Source organism: Diadema antillarum, unplaced genomic scaffold, assembly GCF_040938485.1.
Source record: "Diadema antillarum isolate AM-2024a unplaced genomic scaffold, OU_Dant_1.0 seq00000779_RagTag, whole genome shotgun sequence".
Classification (NCBI taxonomy): Eukaryota; Metazoa; Echinodermata; class Echinoidea; order Diadematoida; family Diadematidae; genus Diadema; species Diadema antillarum.
The window spans coordinates 12747-30549 of record NW_027271667.1 but is presented as its reverse complement, the minus strand read 5'-3'; the positions used below and the strand labels follow the sequence as shown (position 1 = coordinate 30549).

The 17803-nt window shown below is 37.0% G+C and overlaps 1 protein-coding gene across 1 annotated transcript; it reads left to right on the top strand.

Annotated features, from left to right (window-relative positions):
* Positions 1-1795: 1795 nt before the first annotated feature.
* Positions 1796-11591, top strand: LOC139739016 (cholinesterase-like). The gene is made up of 7 exons (XM_071649631.1): positions 1796-1957; positions 4551-4736; positions 6226-6385; positions 7189-7308; positions 8136-8302; positions 8843-9282; positions 11393-11591. Exons 1-7 carry the CDS (start codon positions 1796-1798, stop codon positions 11589-11591), a joined length of 1434 nt encoding a protein of 477 aa, XP_071505732.1.
* The last annotated feature ends 6212 nt before the right edge of the window (positions 11592-17803 follow it).

Here is a 17803-nt window from a genome sequence, read left to right as displayed (position 1 = left end):
TACTTATAGTGATTTCGAATCCGTCGTATGAAGGTTTGATTTCATTCCATCTAAATTATTGTAATGCTGTATGGGCAAACACTCATATTATGTCAAACGTATATATACATTTATCCTTTAAGAAAATCAATATTGCACAAATTTACATAAAACGAGCTCAAAGCACATGTCTGTGAAAAAGAATGCCTTGCACGTATTTCAGCTGAGCAGGCGTAATATCAAAGGTATTGTTTACAATTGTTAGCAGCGATTTAAAAAAAGATGAGATATCACATTTGATGCATATAATTGGGCAGGTATAGTTGTATCACAAACATCCTACCATGTAAAAAACTTTTGCAATAGAGCCTGAAATGTAAGGAGATATCACAATTTTTCTCAGTAAACCATAACTGTAGACGGTTTATTCTACAAACATTCTTATAACTATTATTTATATTTTATATATCTAACAATATAACATTGATTATACTAATTCAAATTTTTACATTCGTTGTTCCTATCGCTAACTCATATTTTAGTACTATTTTGAAGCAGTAACGCTGGGTTTTTGTTTCACCTGCAAATGGTAAATAATGCCTTTAATTGTATATGTTTAAGCAGAAAATGAGTTTATTACCTGAGATGTTTTCTAGTTTGCTTATAAATGACAAGGCCGCATTTCATAAAGCATGTCAGGATATCAACTCTTGCTGAAACGGCAATTTCTCATAGCAACAGCCAATCAGGAAGCTGGATTCTTGTTATTACCATGGTAATTGCCACTCTAGCAAGAGTTGCTATCATATCAGGTTTTTATGAAATTGGGCCCAGATGTACAGCTGCAAAACTATTTTAGAAAAAGTAGTAAACATAATTTCTGTGACATGAATCAGGCGTATATAATTTTACATTAGATACTGCATTTTGATAGGGACACAAAACTGGCCTTCATTGTGGATTTTTTTTTTTACCAGATATGATTGAAGCTCCCAAACCAATACCTACCAAGGACCTTAAAACATAATATACCCGTTCAACAAGTATATCATTATGTGGCATGATAACGATGTTAACTCTTGCATCTTTGCGATCTCGTTCTTGTCACAATTATTTTTATGTTTTATTTTGTTTTGTTTTTTGTTTTTTATTATTTTTGTGGGTAAGTGAAATTTGTAAATGGAGACTTCCAACGGATGGAAAGTTCAAAGCCATTCCGGTTCTGGTGTGTTTCAGAAATTTGTTCTTCTTGTGGTTGTCTTTATTTCTCTTGTTGTATTCTTGGTGTTGCTGTAGTGGATGAATGACTTTTGATTTTTTTTTTTTTTGTGTGTGTATGTAAATGGAACACTGTCTACGGATGGAAAAAGTTAGCAGTTATTCTTGTTTCAGCATGTTCCGGTAGACTGTCGATCGTCTTTAGTTTCCCTCAGATTATTTTAATATCATGACATGACATCGTAGCATGATGCTTTAATAACAGTAGACAACAAGCAGTTCTTCGTTACTTTTGGCAGTCCTCAAATAGATGTTTCTTCTCTTACGTAACCATGATGTTAGTGTCCAAATCCCTGAATACCTCAACTTGGACCTAACCTGTTTTGCTGAGTATGATTACAGGCTTTCTATACTGTAAGCAGTTTAATTTTGTGTTAATGCTGCGTAACTGTTGATCCCGTCGTTTGATCTGCGCGAATTATTTTATTCTGCTTGCTAAGCAAAGCATCAGATATCTAGCATTGATAGCACTGCAGGACTTTGCACCCTCAAGAAAAGGACTATATTTCAGGCAAAACTGTGCGCCTAACGGACCACAATGCTGAGGGGGCCTCTGGTGTTGATAGCGCTGATGTTGCTAACAGCAGCCCAAGCTCAAGGGCCGCAGGTCACGGTGCAACAAGGTGTGTTGCTTGGGAAAACAGAGCTCTTTCAAGATACCAAGTACGCCAATGTATCGAAGAACATAGATGTCTTCTTGGTCAGTTAGTTTTGGTAATCACGTCTGCATCACTTACTCTACACATGCAAGTAACTACAATGTATGGTCTGTTCTATGGATGTCCTATATGCAGTAAAACAAAAATTTTGTATTGATCATTTCGTTCCAATTTGGAGGTTGGGTACGTGCATGTTTGCTTTTATCTGATACTAATTTACACTTGCAGCAAACAAATTATTAAGCATGGTAATTTTGAATTTTACTATGATTTACATTCAAATAAAAAAGAACAAAGAAAATCAGATTTAATCTAGATTCGAAACCGAGAATTCGAGTTTACGAAGTTAAGCTGACATAAACGCGAAGGTTAAGAGCATTTAGAATACAGGGACTCGGGAGCAAACAACTGTAGGGCCTTCCATAATTCTCTGGGTACGAGAACCGGACTAGCGATCCGGAGGTCTTGGGTTAAAATCCCAATCAAATCCCATTCTCTTTTCTCATTTTTCATATATTACCTTTCTGCTGAGTTTCCCTTTGGTTACATTGATTCATATCAATCGGACCTATCAAAGACTAGTCGAACAAGCCGACCGCAGTCGCGTCTTCGTCGCACGACCATGAAAGCCCATTGTTACGTCATAATAATTGTTAACATAGGTTTGAGAGAAGCAGCTACTGCTTAACCCTTTGTACACTCGAGTGTCGATTGTCACAGAAAACCCCATAGCGTTGTACACACTGTCCAAAGTCCCTTGTACTTTTGTTATATTAGGTATATGCATAGCATTGGGCCATTTAACATACCAAAGCAGCGATTAGGTGTGCACGATGTTGTCAGAATTTCGACTGCTACTGCGACCTTGATGTCAGTTTGAGTTCATGTAGCACACATTCCTGAGCATTTTTTTTGTTGTTGCATAAACATTGTCGATATGTCTATATCGTCTTTCTACAACACACTCAGCAGTATATACAGGCTCTCCTGTAAGATAGTGTGATTCAGATTTTGAATCTTCAATTCGCTAAGACATAGGAACCTACGCAATATCTTCCAACGTTCTTTTTCTGACTTACATGAGACAATACAGGAGGTAAGTACTCCTATTGAATTGTTCTAAAATTTTAGTAATAAAGCAATAACTTCGTACAGGGGCGTATAGGTTGTGGTTGCAAGTATTATTGGGCAAAGGAAACTTGGTAGCAATATCATGAGTACACTAACCTTGTAATTGTCAAGCGCTCAAAGGCCAGTGCAGTATATCGCATTATAACGCATACATAGAAAAAGTTTCACAAACAATGCATATTCATTCGTAATATACATGCTAAGTTGATTTTAGTAAAGATGGTTTTAGATTGGATTTAGGTTGGTCCAATTTTTGTCTTCATTATGATGGAGTGACAGGAAGAAAGACCATTCGTAGGAAAGTTCAGCATGTGTTCAGGGCCCAAGTTCCATGTTCTATTATTTGGCAGTAAGCAGGCAAACGATTTAGAGTGCATGTTGTGGTTGATACTGTCTCGGGAGGTGTATAAGGGCAAAGCAATGTACACTACTAAGACCTGTTAACATAGTGATGTCGACATCAATTCACAGAATGATATCATAGATTAGTCTTTTATCCCCTTTAATTAAACATACTGGAGTGAATTGCTGCATAAAGATAAAATATGGAAGGAAAGGTATCATGTAACAAATTTCTTGTTGGTTGCTATGTACACACATATCGCGTGCAATATCCTTCACAGGATTTCCCTCCCACAATAAAATTTCTAATCATATTTATCTCGTTTCGTTTTACCATGACCATGTATCTCTACTCAGTTCTTTGTAGGCATATTGATTCATTTTGCTGTTAGCATTCATTTGAAGTAATCTACTGTCACCCAAATAGCCTTATAGGTTGCGAAGAGGTTGTTACGTTGTTTCTGGACACGGCCCGTAGCGTTCTTCATGGTAAGACATGCATGTCCTCTACCGTTATACTCTATTAAATTAAAACAATGTGCGAAAAATGGGTACAATTTATAGATCGTAAATTACAATGAACCTGCAAAAATATTTGTTTTCTCTTATAAAGTACGTGCATTTCGCAAATGAAATTACATAAGCTATGATATTTCCCAATAGACACTATTACTGCACATGAATTAATGTCTTAAGATTTTATCAACTTCTACGCATGTAGCCTTTAGATTTATCAGAGAGCCTTTTTGTTCTTACCCAGACTGGACGTCGGTGGTCATGATGACATCAAAGAAAGAAAGCATGTTTAAAATGCTAATGCAACAATTTTGAAAGAAACGGAAGTATTAATCAATTAATAAAAAACGACCGTCCATGATGTTTAGGCCTATAGTAGATCCATGCTTTGACTCATAATGATTAAGTTATCAATCAGCTATCAGCTGTAAATGTACAGTTTCTTAATTGAATCTTCTTTATAATGTATTTGGACAATGCAATTACAAGCATGTATGATTGCGTTGCAGGTGAATATTAGCAACTGTATAACGATTTCATCAAATGAGATTGATATGAAAAGAGGAACTTTTCGTTTTCTCTGTGTCCTTCTTTGTCCCTGACAAGTTGCTCATGATCAAAAATAATTGTGCCATATCTGTGCAGGGCATACCTTTCGCTGATCCCCCGAATCGTTTTGAAGCTCCTGAAGCCAAGAGAAGCTGGCCAGGAGTATGGAACGCCACATACCACAGACCAGCCTGTATGCAGACACCCATCGCTTCGTTTTACTACCCTGCCTTCATGGACGAAGACTGTCTTTACCTGAATATATTCGTCCCCAGCTCAAAAGTAAAGTCCTGTATTTAGGAAATTCCATCCAAATACACAAGAGAGATTGATTTTACTGATATTGAGATTTTGTACTTTTCAATCTTAATGTGACAAACTTAAATACGTCTGTAGATCACTCCAGTACACTCTTTTCTTTGTTTTTCCTTTATATTTGTTGATTTCATTCAAATCATTTATGAAGCAACCATAGCGATTCATGAATCACACACATGCCTTTTTTTATAATTCTTTATTCGAATTTCCTTCAGTTTCATATAAAAAAGATCAGAAACGTTCACAGAACAAAACAAGACGTCGTACAAAAACAGACTGCATTATACACAAACATAATACAAAATAAACATCAGATTACACCTATAAGGACAAAATGAAGTTATACCAACGTTCTGCAAACTAATATCAAACTTACATTATAACTCTTTTAACCAAAAAAGAAGAAAAAAAAAACCCGAAATCCGCTGTTTGTTTTGTTCACACATATTCTCGCAAAAGCCCGCAAAACAGGAACAACAGAGATAATTTGCTTTAAAAAAACCGGGCATATTTCATTGCTTCTCGAAAAAAAAAGAGAAAAAAAAGAGGCCATTTGCAAGAAAACATTCACACATGCACACAGACTCACCCACCTAACACCAACGTGCCCCCCTTCCCCTCCCTCCCCCACCCTCCCCGCGCCTTCAGCCCTCAGGTTTAATTTACACTTGAATAACTCTGCCGTTTAAGTTGCCATTTTATTTGTCATACAACATCCTATTCATTATGGAGATGATGTGGAAGGTGGAAGCAATAAAGAAAAAAAAAAACAACAACGATGTGATAATAACTCAGCAAACGGCAAAATCAAGACAAAAAAATCATGTATCATCGGTATACATCATTAATATTCCCACTTTAACAAATGCATTTCAACTGTTCCTCTTTTACTCGCTATCTTATTTTCTTCTTCTTTACACATATTAAAATACCTCATAAAATCATTAAACTTCGGTACCTTCCCCTCTGATGTCGCTAAAAAATATAAAATGTGTTTAACCATCAATATAACATTATATAACATACGCACACGCACATACATGCACACACACACATACACACACACGCGTGCGCACGCAAATGCATAGAATCATATGCTTGTTCCTTTGTAACCTAAAGCTACTGAGTACAGGTTATGCCCTAAGGCAACACACAAACCCTTCTCCAGAGTGTTAATGGTTTAACGTATTAATCCTTGTTGACCGCTCTTCTTCTCAGTTAATGTTGATGTTTTGGAACATTGATTAATGTATATTGCATGGCCTAGTAAAATACAATTTGCATCGCTTATTCCCTTGTTCTTATTGTGATGACGTATTTCAAACTTCGGTGTCGTATCTTCCAAATCTCTCTCCCCCGTATCTCACCCCATCTACCATAATCTCTTAGTCAGCTTCATTTCCATTCAATTCACATCCTTTTCATTCTTGTATCGACTTGACTAACTGAATAGCCACAAAATGCTACAGCTATGGTGTGGATACATGGCGGAGGTTTCGAGACTGGGACTGCTATGACTTATGATTATTACGGTCTGCCATTGGCTGCTGTCGGTGACGTCATCATTGTTGTTCCCAATTATCGATTGGGGGTATTCGGCTTCCTGGCAACAGGTGTGAACTTTCTTAGTTCTTACATTGTTTGTTTGTTTGTTATTGGTGTTTTTCTTTTTTGCTTTACGTCGATAAAAAAAAACAAAAACGTATCGCCCTAAAAATGTAGTGAAATACACACATTATGTTACATGGAGAAAAACAATTTTGCTATATATGATACAGATCTATGAAGGTAAAAGGGTTCTTTTTTTTTTTGATCCGTCGATGGGATGACAGTGTTGAATCAGGCCTGCTCTCTGAATTCTTGTGCTGATGTAGTGGCTCTATTTAATTCATTTTAGTAGGTTAGCACATCCGCTATTTGTTACATTTAAAGAGTTGGTAAGTAAACCATAAATCGAATTGTTATCTTGATAGGTTTTGAGCAACCAGAAGAATCATTGCGGAGCACCAAGATTCCTGACACCAAGACATATCACTGTGGTGACGTGTTAGATCGTGTCTTACATTTGACCTGTTGCAAGAAATTCAAGAATGTAATAAACAGAAACGAGGTTTTTCTTTTATTATCAAACAGCCGACTAAAAATGTGTAGTTAGACAACAATGCGTCAATCTTGTGATCCGTGTTTTGAAAGTTTGACCACTCATTTCAAATGGGAATTAGATAGATAGGCCTACATCAAGCAGTGCTGTCATTTGTTTTCTGGGATTACCATAAGATAAAAGGGTTTGGACAACAGTCATTCATCCACGAATGCACAAAACTTGCAAAATGATGTTCTTCCTAAAATTTATATGCTTGCTCTCGGCAACACGCGTGTCTTTTTTTTCTCAATGCCCGTCGCTGATATTATGCAGCTGATGACACTTACCCTGGGAACTACGGTATGCTGGATCAGGTGGCCGCCTTAGTCTGGGTGAAAGACAACATCGAAGGTATGGAGGCTCAGGCCGACATCTTTACTCAACACATCTACAGTATGAGCGTTTTTGCCAGTATTTTTTTGATGGACTACGTAAGGATGTATGACCTTAAGATAATGGCCCTATATAACTGACCTACAACTATGAATCTCACACTCCAGCGAGATAGCACATTAATACTATGTACGCGATGAATCAGAAATCCAACAAGAGCAAGATATTGAGATGCGGAGAGAGAAGAATTAAAACACTTTCTCTTCTGAAAAGATTATAGCACTGCAAACCGTCGTATTCTAAAGTAGGTACACACGTGTAGGAAAGAATGCTCTTTCGGGAATTGACAGTCAACGCGAGGACCATTAAATCCTGTAACTTAACACATATTTTGTCTTGGCCATCACTTTGCATTTTAATGAAAGAAAATACTGAGTCTGTAGCACAGTAACATCAAATAAAATATTGCAATATAAGTACAATACTGTTCGAATTCTGCAAGCAAAGCATCATCAGAAGACTTGGTTTGGTTGACAATCTTTTCAGCTTTTGGAGGAGACAAGAACAGCATCACGCTTTTCGGAGAAAGTGCAGGTGCTGCAAGCGTCAGCTTTCATCTACTTTCAAAGCTAAGTCGAGGCCTATTTCAGCAGGCAATACTTCAGGTATGCAGCTTGTCATTGCCACAAGTAAAGGTCTTGTCAGTCGATATTTTGCCCATCTCTGTCTGTCGGTCTGTCTGTTACATCTCTCTCTCTCTCTCTCCCACCCCACCCCCTTTCTGTCTTGTTCCAACAGTCTCTCTGTTCCTCCCTTAAAACCACAAAACCACTTACAGTCCTGCTCATACATTTACTTTTGTGTCATTGTTTGCTGCTGATGTGTAGAGTGGCTCGGCCTTGTCGAATTTTGGCTTCCGGTCAGACCGACGAGTGGACTACCAGTCGGCCGTAGTGTCGGGGAAGCCCTTGGTTGCAACGGGAGTACATCACTGGACATGGTTGCCTGCATGAAGCAGGTCAACGCTAGGCGACTTCGTAGCGTCGCGGACAGTGTATGTTATCAAATAGAGAAAATAAAGCATTGTTTGACATGTTCAATAATGTATGACTGGTAATATGTCCACAAAAAAAAAAAAGAATGGCTGAGATATCTTTCTTTGATAATGTTGAATAATACGTGTAAATCATGACGTCAACATGAGCTTCGCATGCATGGCTTAGTTAGGGAGCAGAATGTGCGTTGGAGAGAACATCTCTGAGTTCTCACCATCATCATATATGTTAACATGATGCTACTAAGACATCGATTTCAACACCAGATCTATTTTTTTTTTCATGTATGTTTTGTATGTGATAAGGGTTTTCAAATTCTTGTCTTTTTTTTCCTTTTTAACTCACGTATGACATTTCACTTTATGAACTTGTAAGATTCAAACAGTAGTTGTTTTTTGTTGTTGTTGCTTTGGATTTGTTTTATTTTTCTTATTTCTGGATATGAAATAGAAAAAAAAAAGATTTCTACAATTACTAGAATGGACAACTATTAATTGTGATAATAATCTATTTTGGATCGCATATTCTATATCCCGTAGGTTTACCCTGGGTATTCTGTATCGGTGGATGGCCACTTTCTCGAAGATACTCCTTACAATCTGTACGCAAAGGGCGACTTCCAACATGCAACACTCCTAACTGGATTTAATGAAGATGAGGGAACTATTCGAGTTTTCAGTGAGAACCTGCAGTATGCTGGTAGAGACACTGGTCCATCCATTAGTCTGGATGAACTTCGAGAGTCTGTCACAGCCTCAGCTACACGGTATGGTATTGGAGATGACATCCTTATTGAGGCCATCTTACACCAATACATAAACTGGACCAAAGCTGATGACGTGGGTGCAGACTTCCTGCAAGAACTCATCAATTTCCATGGAGATTTCGACTTCATCTGCCCAACCAATGAGATCTCCAGACTCCACTCTGTTGTGGGTGATTCCGTTTTCCAATACTACATGACTCATGACCCAAGCATGTACGTCACACAATTCTCATATTTTTTCTTCTTCTCACCATTACATTAAGTAAATTGTATGCCAGTGATGATGGGTGTGTGTCTTTCCAATATCTTGATAATTCCAAATGACTAGACTTCCGGGTCAAAGATATAACGATATCATCAAACTTACTAACAAAAAATAAACATTGGTTCGTAGACCAGGAGCCCGTTTCAAACAGAGCTAAGATTACTCTTAGGCTTGATTTATTCGAGCGTAAGGTCGTTATTGATTGTAAGTCTGTTTATAAAGATACTTCCGCTTGATTTAAAGAGTAGGTGTGATAGCATAATTGAGGATATTTTTTTTTTATTGCATAAATCGTGAGATCAATCTGAGGAATAATCTCAGTTGAACGGGTACCCGCACATATAGGTCCTACGTGTATATCAATACAGTGCGCTCGTGTTATAATGAAATCTTGGGACCGACAGTTTTCTTTCGTTGTACCGAAATTTCGTTATGGCCGAACAATTATACAGTTTGCCGATATGATGAAAAAACGCTTACCATGCGTATATTGTACGTTGTTTATAAAAAAAAAAAAACACACACACACACAAACTACCATACGCCGGAAATCTATGTCAAACGTGATGCTATCTCATTATTAATTCGTTTATGTACTAGAGCATGAAATTGTTTTGTACTTTCATGCACAGGTGAACACACATGTGTAAAAAGTGATGGTTAAGGATTCGGTTCTAGTTCGTTATTCCGAAGGCTCCTGATTCCGAAGGTTGGCCATTTCTATGATAAATTCATTACTCCGAAGGTTCGTTAACCCGAAAATGAAATAAGGTTTGGTATTCTGAAGCTTCATTCTTCCGAAGATTCGTTTTTCCTAAAGTTCGCAATTCCGAAAGTGGGATAAGGTTCGTCGTTCTGAAGGTTCGTGAATCCGAAAATGAAAATTTAATAAGGTTCGCCGTTCTGATGGCTAATTAATCAAAAGATGAGAAAGGTTCGATCATCCGAAGGTTCGCTGTTTGTAAGATTCGTTAATCCGAAAATGAAATAAAGTTCGTTATTCCAAAGGTTTGTTAATCCACAAAGGTTCGTTATTTGGAAGGTTCGCTTATCAGAAGACAGCATTATGTTTGTAATTTCGAGTTTTGTTTGTGTACTCGCTTTTTTTCATTTTTGGAGCAAAGAGCCTTATTTGATGTTTCGATTAACGAACGTTTGAAGTAACGAAGATTGCTATCATTTTCGTATTAACGAACCTTATAAATAGCCAACCTTCGGAATAACACCACAATGTTCGTAATAATGAACCCTATTTCATTTTCGAATTAATGAACATCTGGATATATCAGAATTTGTGTGTTTCGTACTAACGAACCTTATTTCATTTCGGATTAATGAATTATGATCGTTCAAGTTCTCCTCAGAAACGGTGCGTGAAACAGGAAGCAAACGCAGGGTGATATGTGAAGCATCCACCCATGCAGAGACGCTCTGTAAATGCTTGTTCCGATAAGCATTTTCGGAAGCGATCAGCATTTCGATACAATGGAGCACATTTCTTTTGCTTTTCTTTGTTGATGGCGCTCGGAAAAGAATTCGTCATAGCGCTATAATCGTGTTCGTTATACGATGTTAGCGACTTTTGTACCACTGACTTTAATGACAATAATTTGGGGGCCTGAATTCTTTCTTCGTTATATCGAAGTTTCGTTATAACCCTGTTCGTTGTAACGTAAGTGCGCTGTAATTGGCAAAATACTGTCTGAGGTAGAAATACAAGTGCTAATAAATGTAATAAATCAAGTAGATAGAGCCTAGATATGAATATTCGAATAAAAACCTGGTCGACAAGTACATCGTAAAACAGTCACCGTTTAAACCAAGTTGATCAGAATTAATATAGAATAAACTTAAACGTCAAATAATACTATACATGTCATGCATGTATAAGCTCACATCAATATTACAAGCTTTTATGCATTTTAAATAGGGGATGTAGTAATAACACACGAAATTGTAGATATTGTGAAGATTACAAAAGCGAACCTCTGCCTTTGATCTTGAAATGAATAAGATTGCAATAAAGTGAAATCACAATTCCCTTCTCAATCTTGGTAGGAGCTATCTCCAGTATAGGAACCTGTTACCTTCAACTCCATGGCTGGGCGCAGGACATCTGGAGGAATTGACGTTCGTCTGGGGCCTTCCATTCATCAAGGAGCTTGATGGTGTTCATGTTTACAATCTCACTAGTGCCGAAAAAGCTCTCAGTGTCGACTTTATGACAATGTGGACAAATTTCGCAAAGACCGGGTAAATCTAGCTTGTTGCATCATAAAACAGTTACTTTGTAGAGTTTCTTGCATGTCATGTTTGACTAGCCTTCCTCTATGTTCATATTATAGACAGTTCGCCATGAAATGCTGCAATGCGCACTGGTTTCCATGACTCTTCTATTGATTTGATTTTTTTAAATCTTTTAATCTGGACTCTTTTTATTATCATTACGTACTTCATTTTATATTCTATTCGCAAAAGTTTGTTATGACTGGTTGATTCAGTCTTAATGAACAACTGTGATTACCTACGTGTTCTATTTTCCATTTTTTTTTTGGAACTCAGCAATCCATCCGAGACCTGGCCAAAATTTACATTACCTGAGCTGAGGTACAAAATCTTGTCTCCAAGGATGGGTGAAGGTAGAGCGGCAAGGGCCCAGCAATGTCACTTTTGGAGCCAGTATCTGCTACGCTTGCTGCCATTTACAGGTATATTCACTCGTCTAGTCTGGTCACATGGACAAATTTACATATTGTACAGTCTTTTGATTGAGCAGTTTTTTATAGGAATGCTTGTGTTTGTACAATTATTGTTAGATAATTTTGTATCGAGATAATTGCTGTCAAAGGAAGAAGCGAAAGAAGGAAAGAGGGGCATATTATTTCGTTTCTCGTTATTTTTTTCACGTCTTTTTTTCTTCAAAACATTGCACCTGATAGAAGAGTGTATGTTATCCTAATTACAGAAAACAGGGGCATTTGGTCATGCTTATTTCATTCTTATTGCGCTACCCAGTGTCTTAATTGCATAATTGCTGATAACGATATATATAATTATATACACACACACTCACATATACATATACATATATATATATATATATATGTATATATATACATACAATAATATGTGTGTGTGAGTACGTGTGTGTGTGTGTGTGTGCGTATGTGTGTGCGCGTATACTAAGTAGGCATACATTTATGCAACACCAGTACACGTCGTGCCAAAACTCATAAAATGTCATTTGTAATTCTAAATTTGGAATCATGGAAATGACTTTAAATTACTTGTCAATGAAATTCTGTCACTGTTCTGTGAACGTTATATCAGACTTGTACACTCACATGTCCTCAAAGAGTTTGCGATAATGTTACCGTGTCCACTGTGTCCGTTTTGCAGACGCCGACATTGATGATGTACTACGTGAGTGGAATCTAGTAGTGTACGAGTCCTGGAGGAATGACTTTTCAAATTGGCAACGAGAGTTCACGAACTACAAGGAAAACTCACAGTGCAAATTTGCACCCTAGTGTTTTCGGCTGCATAATGATGGAACGTATTAAGACGTGAAGATTCGTTCATAATTTAATACAATTTCTCGACAAATGAAGGGAACGAAGTTGTTGTATGCCTCCTTGTTCTCATCGAATACGACATTTGAAGAACATCTCTAAAGACACCTAGTAGTGAGATCCGTGTATGTGTGTGGGTGTGTGTGTGTGCGATTGTGTCTGGATGTGTTATGTCACTTGTATTTCTTCAGTATTCAGACCATGACGCTACTATTAGTATGCAGTTCCAAATTCATTGCCCATGCTCGGAGACAGATGGAATAGACTCCCTCACTTGGCTTGCAGAATGATAATGAACATATCTTATTGATCTTTATGGAACAAATCAGTCAACAGTACTGAGCAAGCAAACATTAAAGGTTCTACCAATCCTAATAATCAGAAGGCTATTTCGAGATGAGAGTGGATTATCAGTGCTGATCTTTAAACCGCCAATAACAGTCACAATAAGGAAATTACCCTGCGACGCCCGCACACACACAAACCCTGACACACACACACACACACACACAAACACACAAGCACACGCATGCACGCGCTGTCTCTCTCTTCAGTGAGCATATTTTCGAAAGGAGATGAAACTCAAAAGATTGTTGTATTTTTTTAGTTGTTTTTTTATACAAAAATGGCCTCCGAAGAATTGAATAAAAACCGTCGAATACACACTGGTAGTACCGAAGCGCAATATTGATTTCCACTACCTCACATCGTTCCTTACTCATCACTTGGTTTAGAAAGTTACTTTGTTGAAGTCTCTTCTCAATGTAGAGAAAGTTACAGGTATCTTTGCTTTCATTACAAAACCTTTTTATAATCTTTGTGATACAACTCTCTTGACATTTCTCCGCCCTTAATGTTCAGGCAGATACATATTGTGAATGTCATACCGCCCCTGTATAGATGTCCATCAGGGACTCAATATCAATCGGTTATATATTTATGCATTTACTATCCTCCTGTCAATAGCTTTTCAATTCTTAGTGAGATCCATCTTGCGAAAAGCGTTCCATTATGAAAACTAGTCTTCACCTAATGCAACAATCCAAAAGCTCATTATAGATAAAATCGATTGGCATTTCAATATGACATTGTGAAGGATGTCTAGGTATTGAATTGAGCTGCTGAAAGAAATTCTTCAGACCAGTTTTACCAATTCAGACCAGGTTTCCAATACCGTTTGGTGCACAAAGCTGTTTTTAGTTCTCATTAACTTGCTGCCATCTGGTATAAATAAGACATTTTGCTTAGATTTATTTTTTTCTTTTCGTCATGCATTGTTATGCACACCCCCATTACCTCGATCACATCAACTGCGATTCATGAAGTCACTTGATTTCATCGTATATCGAAGAAAGTAGAGATCACAGAGCAAAAAAAAAGAAAAAATCTGCCAAGGAATGGAATAGAGCGATTGCATTAACTGTCATATTTCTTAGATCGTTGCGACTTTTTCTATAACGTTTGGTGCACAAAAGCTCTTTCCAGTTCCAAAGATCTTGCAGCAGTTAGTATATGTCATGAAAAAGAGAGCATAAAGCAAACAATATCTTTTGCAGCAGTTATATGAAATCACAAGCAGTGGTAGACCTAATATTATTTATTGTAGTGGTAAAGTACTGTAAAATAAATAGTGTACACTGCCTTGTCAAAAAGTTGCTCGGGGTTAGTCTTAATATCAAACTAACTTTTAACCGACTCACACCATGCCCAACCACACACAAAACAACATAAACATGAAATAAGCTACCCCCAGTCAGAAAAGTTCGTTTTAACGATGCGTTTGTACGAGTGTCCTTGTTAGTATGAATTCAGGAGTTCGTAGAGATTTCACGTAGATTTCACGACAGTGTTCGTACGTTTATTTCACATGAACAACTTAAGACCTTGAGAAACGAAGAGATTTTTGGTTGCAATTTCCTTACAGTTCGCATGTTTTTCGCAAGAATGCCTTCAATTTCCATTGTTCCATATATACGGCCATCTTACCATTTTTCGGGGTCGTATGATAGTCCTAAGTGCAGCTCACGACATTATCAAGTGATTAGTAATAAGATCTTACGAATTTTTTAATACTTTGCCCGGTTGGAAAAAACAAAAACAAAACAGTGCTTCCCTGTCCTGGCGAATATTGTATGAGTATCTAAAGTTTGATACCGTCAATATTAGATTTTAGTGCCAATTGGTTTTATACTCCCTCAAACTCAACAATTGCACAAATTGTATACGTACTCCTTGCGAGCAGCCTACAAACATCTTATGAACGCTATGAGTCGTACAATGTACGTATGAACGTTATACGAATCTCGTTCATAAAGTTTCTTGCGAACGTCGTAAAATCTGCGAACAATTTAAGGCGTACCTACGATCATAACAATTTGAGACTCCTAGAATTGTCTCGAGAACCTACGAAATCTACAAAAATATTGTGTTTTGTACGTTGTTCTTACGGCATTCGTACTAAAAGGGGATTCGCACGATGTGGAAACAAATTTTGGACAAGATCATCGACCAGCCTGCGAACTTACGAACCGTTTAAGAAAAATCTACGAACGCTGGTTTTAAGACGATCTTAAGAAATGGTCTAAAAATCGTTCTTATGGCGTTCATGGCAGTTTGTAAAGGCATTTGTGACCGAGCTTTTAAAGCTCCACCCCAAAAACAAGATTCTCAAGCCGTTTCTGAAAATGAAAATAGAACATTATGATAACGACTCATTTCATCCATTTAATGTGCAAAACTAAACCCTTGAAATCTTCGGTACATACTTTTGTGCTCGTTTTCACTACGTTTCACACTTGCGCCTATAGATTTATACAGAAAGGAAACGCAAAGTGAATGATACAAAAGAGAGCTGGCGTATAAACATTTAATCATAAATATTTTCCTCATATTGTCTTTTTATTGTAGGAAAATATCTTCCATGCTTATTGATATAGGCATACATGTGTTATGAATACACCTGCAAGACTGCTTACGAAATCACGCAGCAAAGCGTCACATTATTACGGAGATTCGTTACTCAGAAAATGGTTAGAATTTCATTATTCCGAGGGTTTCTCAAAATATCAGAACAAGGAATAAGGCTCGGCTAAAAAAAAGAATCGGGAATTACAAACCTTATCATTTTTTTTCGAAAACAAAAAACAAACAAATCATCGGAATAACTAACTTTTTCATTTTGTGTATTGACGAAACTTTGTAATGACGAACCTGATTTCATTTTCATATTTACGAGCATTTGGAATAACGAACTTTATTTCACATTCGGAATTACGAACTTTCTGAAAAGCAAACCTTCGGAAGAACGAACCTTCCGAATAACAAACCTCATTTCACTTTCGGAATTACGAACTTTGTAAATAATGAATCTTTGAAAGAACGAACCTTCGGAAACAAAGTCCTTCGGCAGTATTCGGAGTGACGAATCTTTTGAATAACAAACTGCAACCGAATCCCAACCCATATTTGTTTCTCTTTTTTTTGTGAACATTTCCCCCCAAACTATCCACGAAAGTAGAAACAACTCTATACTGTCTCTTAAAATAATGTAAAATGTCAACGAAATTAATGAAATAGCATCGCAATTAACTTTGCTTTTCAACATATGATGAGATTTCAATAAAGAACGTGCAATATGCGCATAGTTTGGGTATTTTCACCATACTGTATTTGTAAGGATATAACAAAACTTCAATATAACCAGCTGATAACGAAACAAACTACAGGTCCCTAAAACTTCGTTATAACGGGAGTGCACAGTAGTGTAAACAATAGACACACAATGATGATTGTAAGAATTAAAAGTTACTATAAGCAATGATGAAGAAGATAAATGATCATTAGAAATGTGAAGCTATCTCTAGAAGCTCCAAATTTTAAAGTAATGCGAAAAATCCAACACTGCCACTTGATCCCTTTCACCTTACAACAAGTTTTATCATCAGACATCCTACACCTAGATGTAATCAAATGCATATCAGCAGTTCTGCCACGATTAGTGTAAGCATTTAGAACCTGTTCATCATTAGAGGATTTACGAATTTTAGTTAAAAATGTATTCTATAAACGAAACAGAACAGGGTGATACACTCTCTGCTACTGTTGTCGTGAAGAAAAGTTGCGTTCATACCTCTTTATCTGTAATTTTACCAAAAGAGCCAAAAAAGCAGGATAAAACTTCAAGTTTTTTCATGCTGTACTCTTGACCATAAAGCATACAGGCAACTATCAATACATGTTTTATATTGATTCTTTCATTTATCTATTTGATGCATTATTTGTGAATACAATGTATACATAGTTGACGAGTTGCACAGTTACACGTTATTCAACCAAGGTCACAAATTTTGCTACTTGTTTTGTTTCGTACGTTAGTCAGGGTTAGTGGCTCTTCATTATCTACCTATCACACAGAATATAACTATGAAAAGCAATGAACAGATTAAAGGGTGTGTACAGTTCTGGTCGAGGTGAGGATTTAGCTTTTAACGTTTTGCGAGATATTCAGAAACCACTCTATCATGATGTCAAAGAGCATGCAATTCTAAGGGGTATCAACAGTTTATTTGATGAAAATCAGTTCTGAAATGGCTGAGATATCCAAAAACAAGGTGAAACAAAGAGATCCTAATAAAAGGCGTGGCCTGTAGTCTTTTACTATTATCACTTCTTTGGATATCTCAGCCATTTGAAAACCAATTTTCATCAAATAAACGTTGAATCCTTCTTAAAATTACATGCTCTTTCATATTTCATAAGAGGTTTCTCATTATCTCACTTAGGAATGTTCACAACATGAATCCCCACCTCAACCAGTACTGTACAGCCCCTTTAAGAGTAGGCTTATCTACACAACTGTTAGATACAACTGCTACACAACCTGTTAAAATTCATTTTA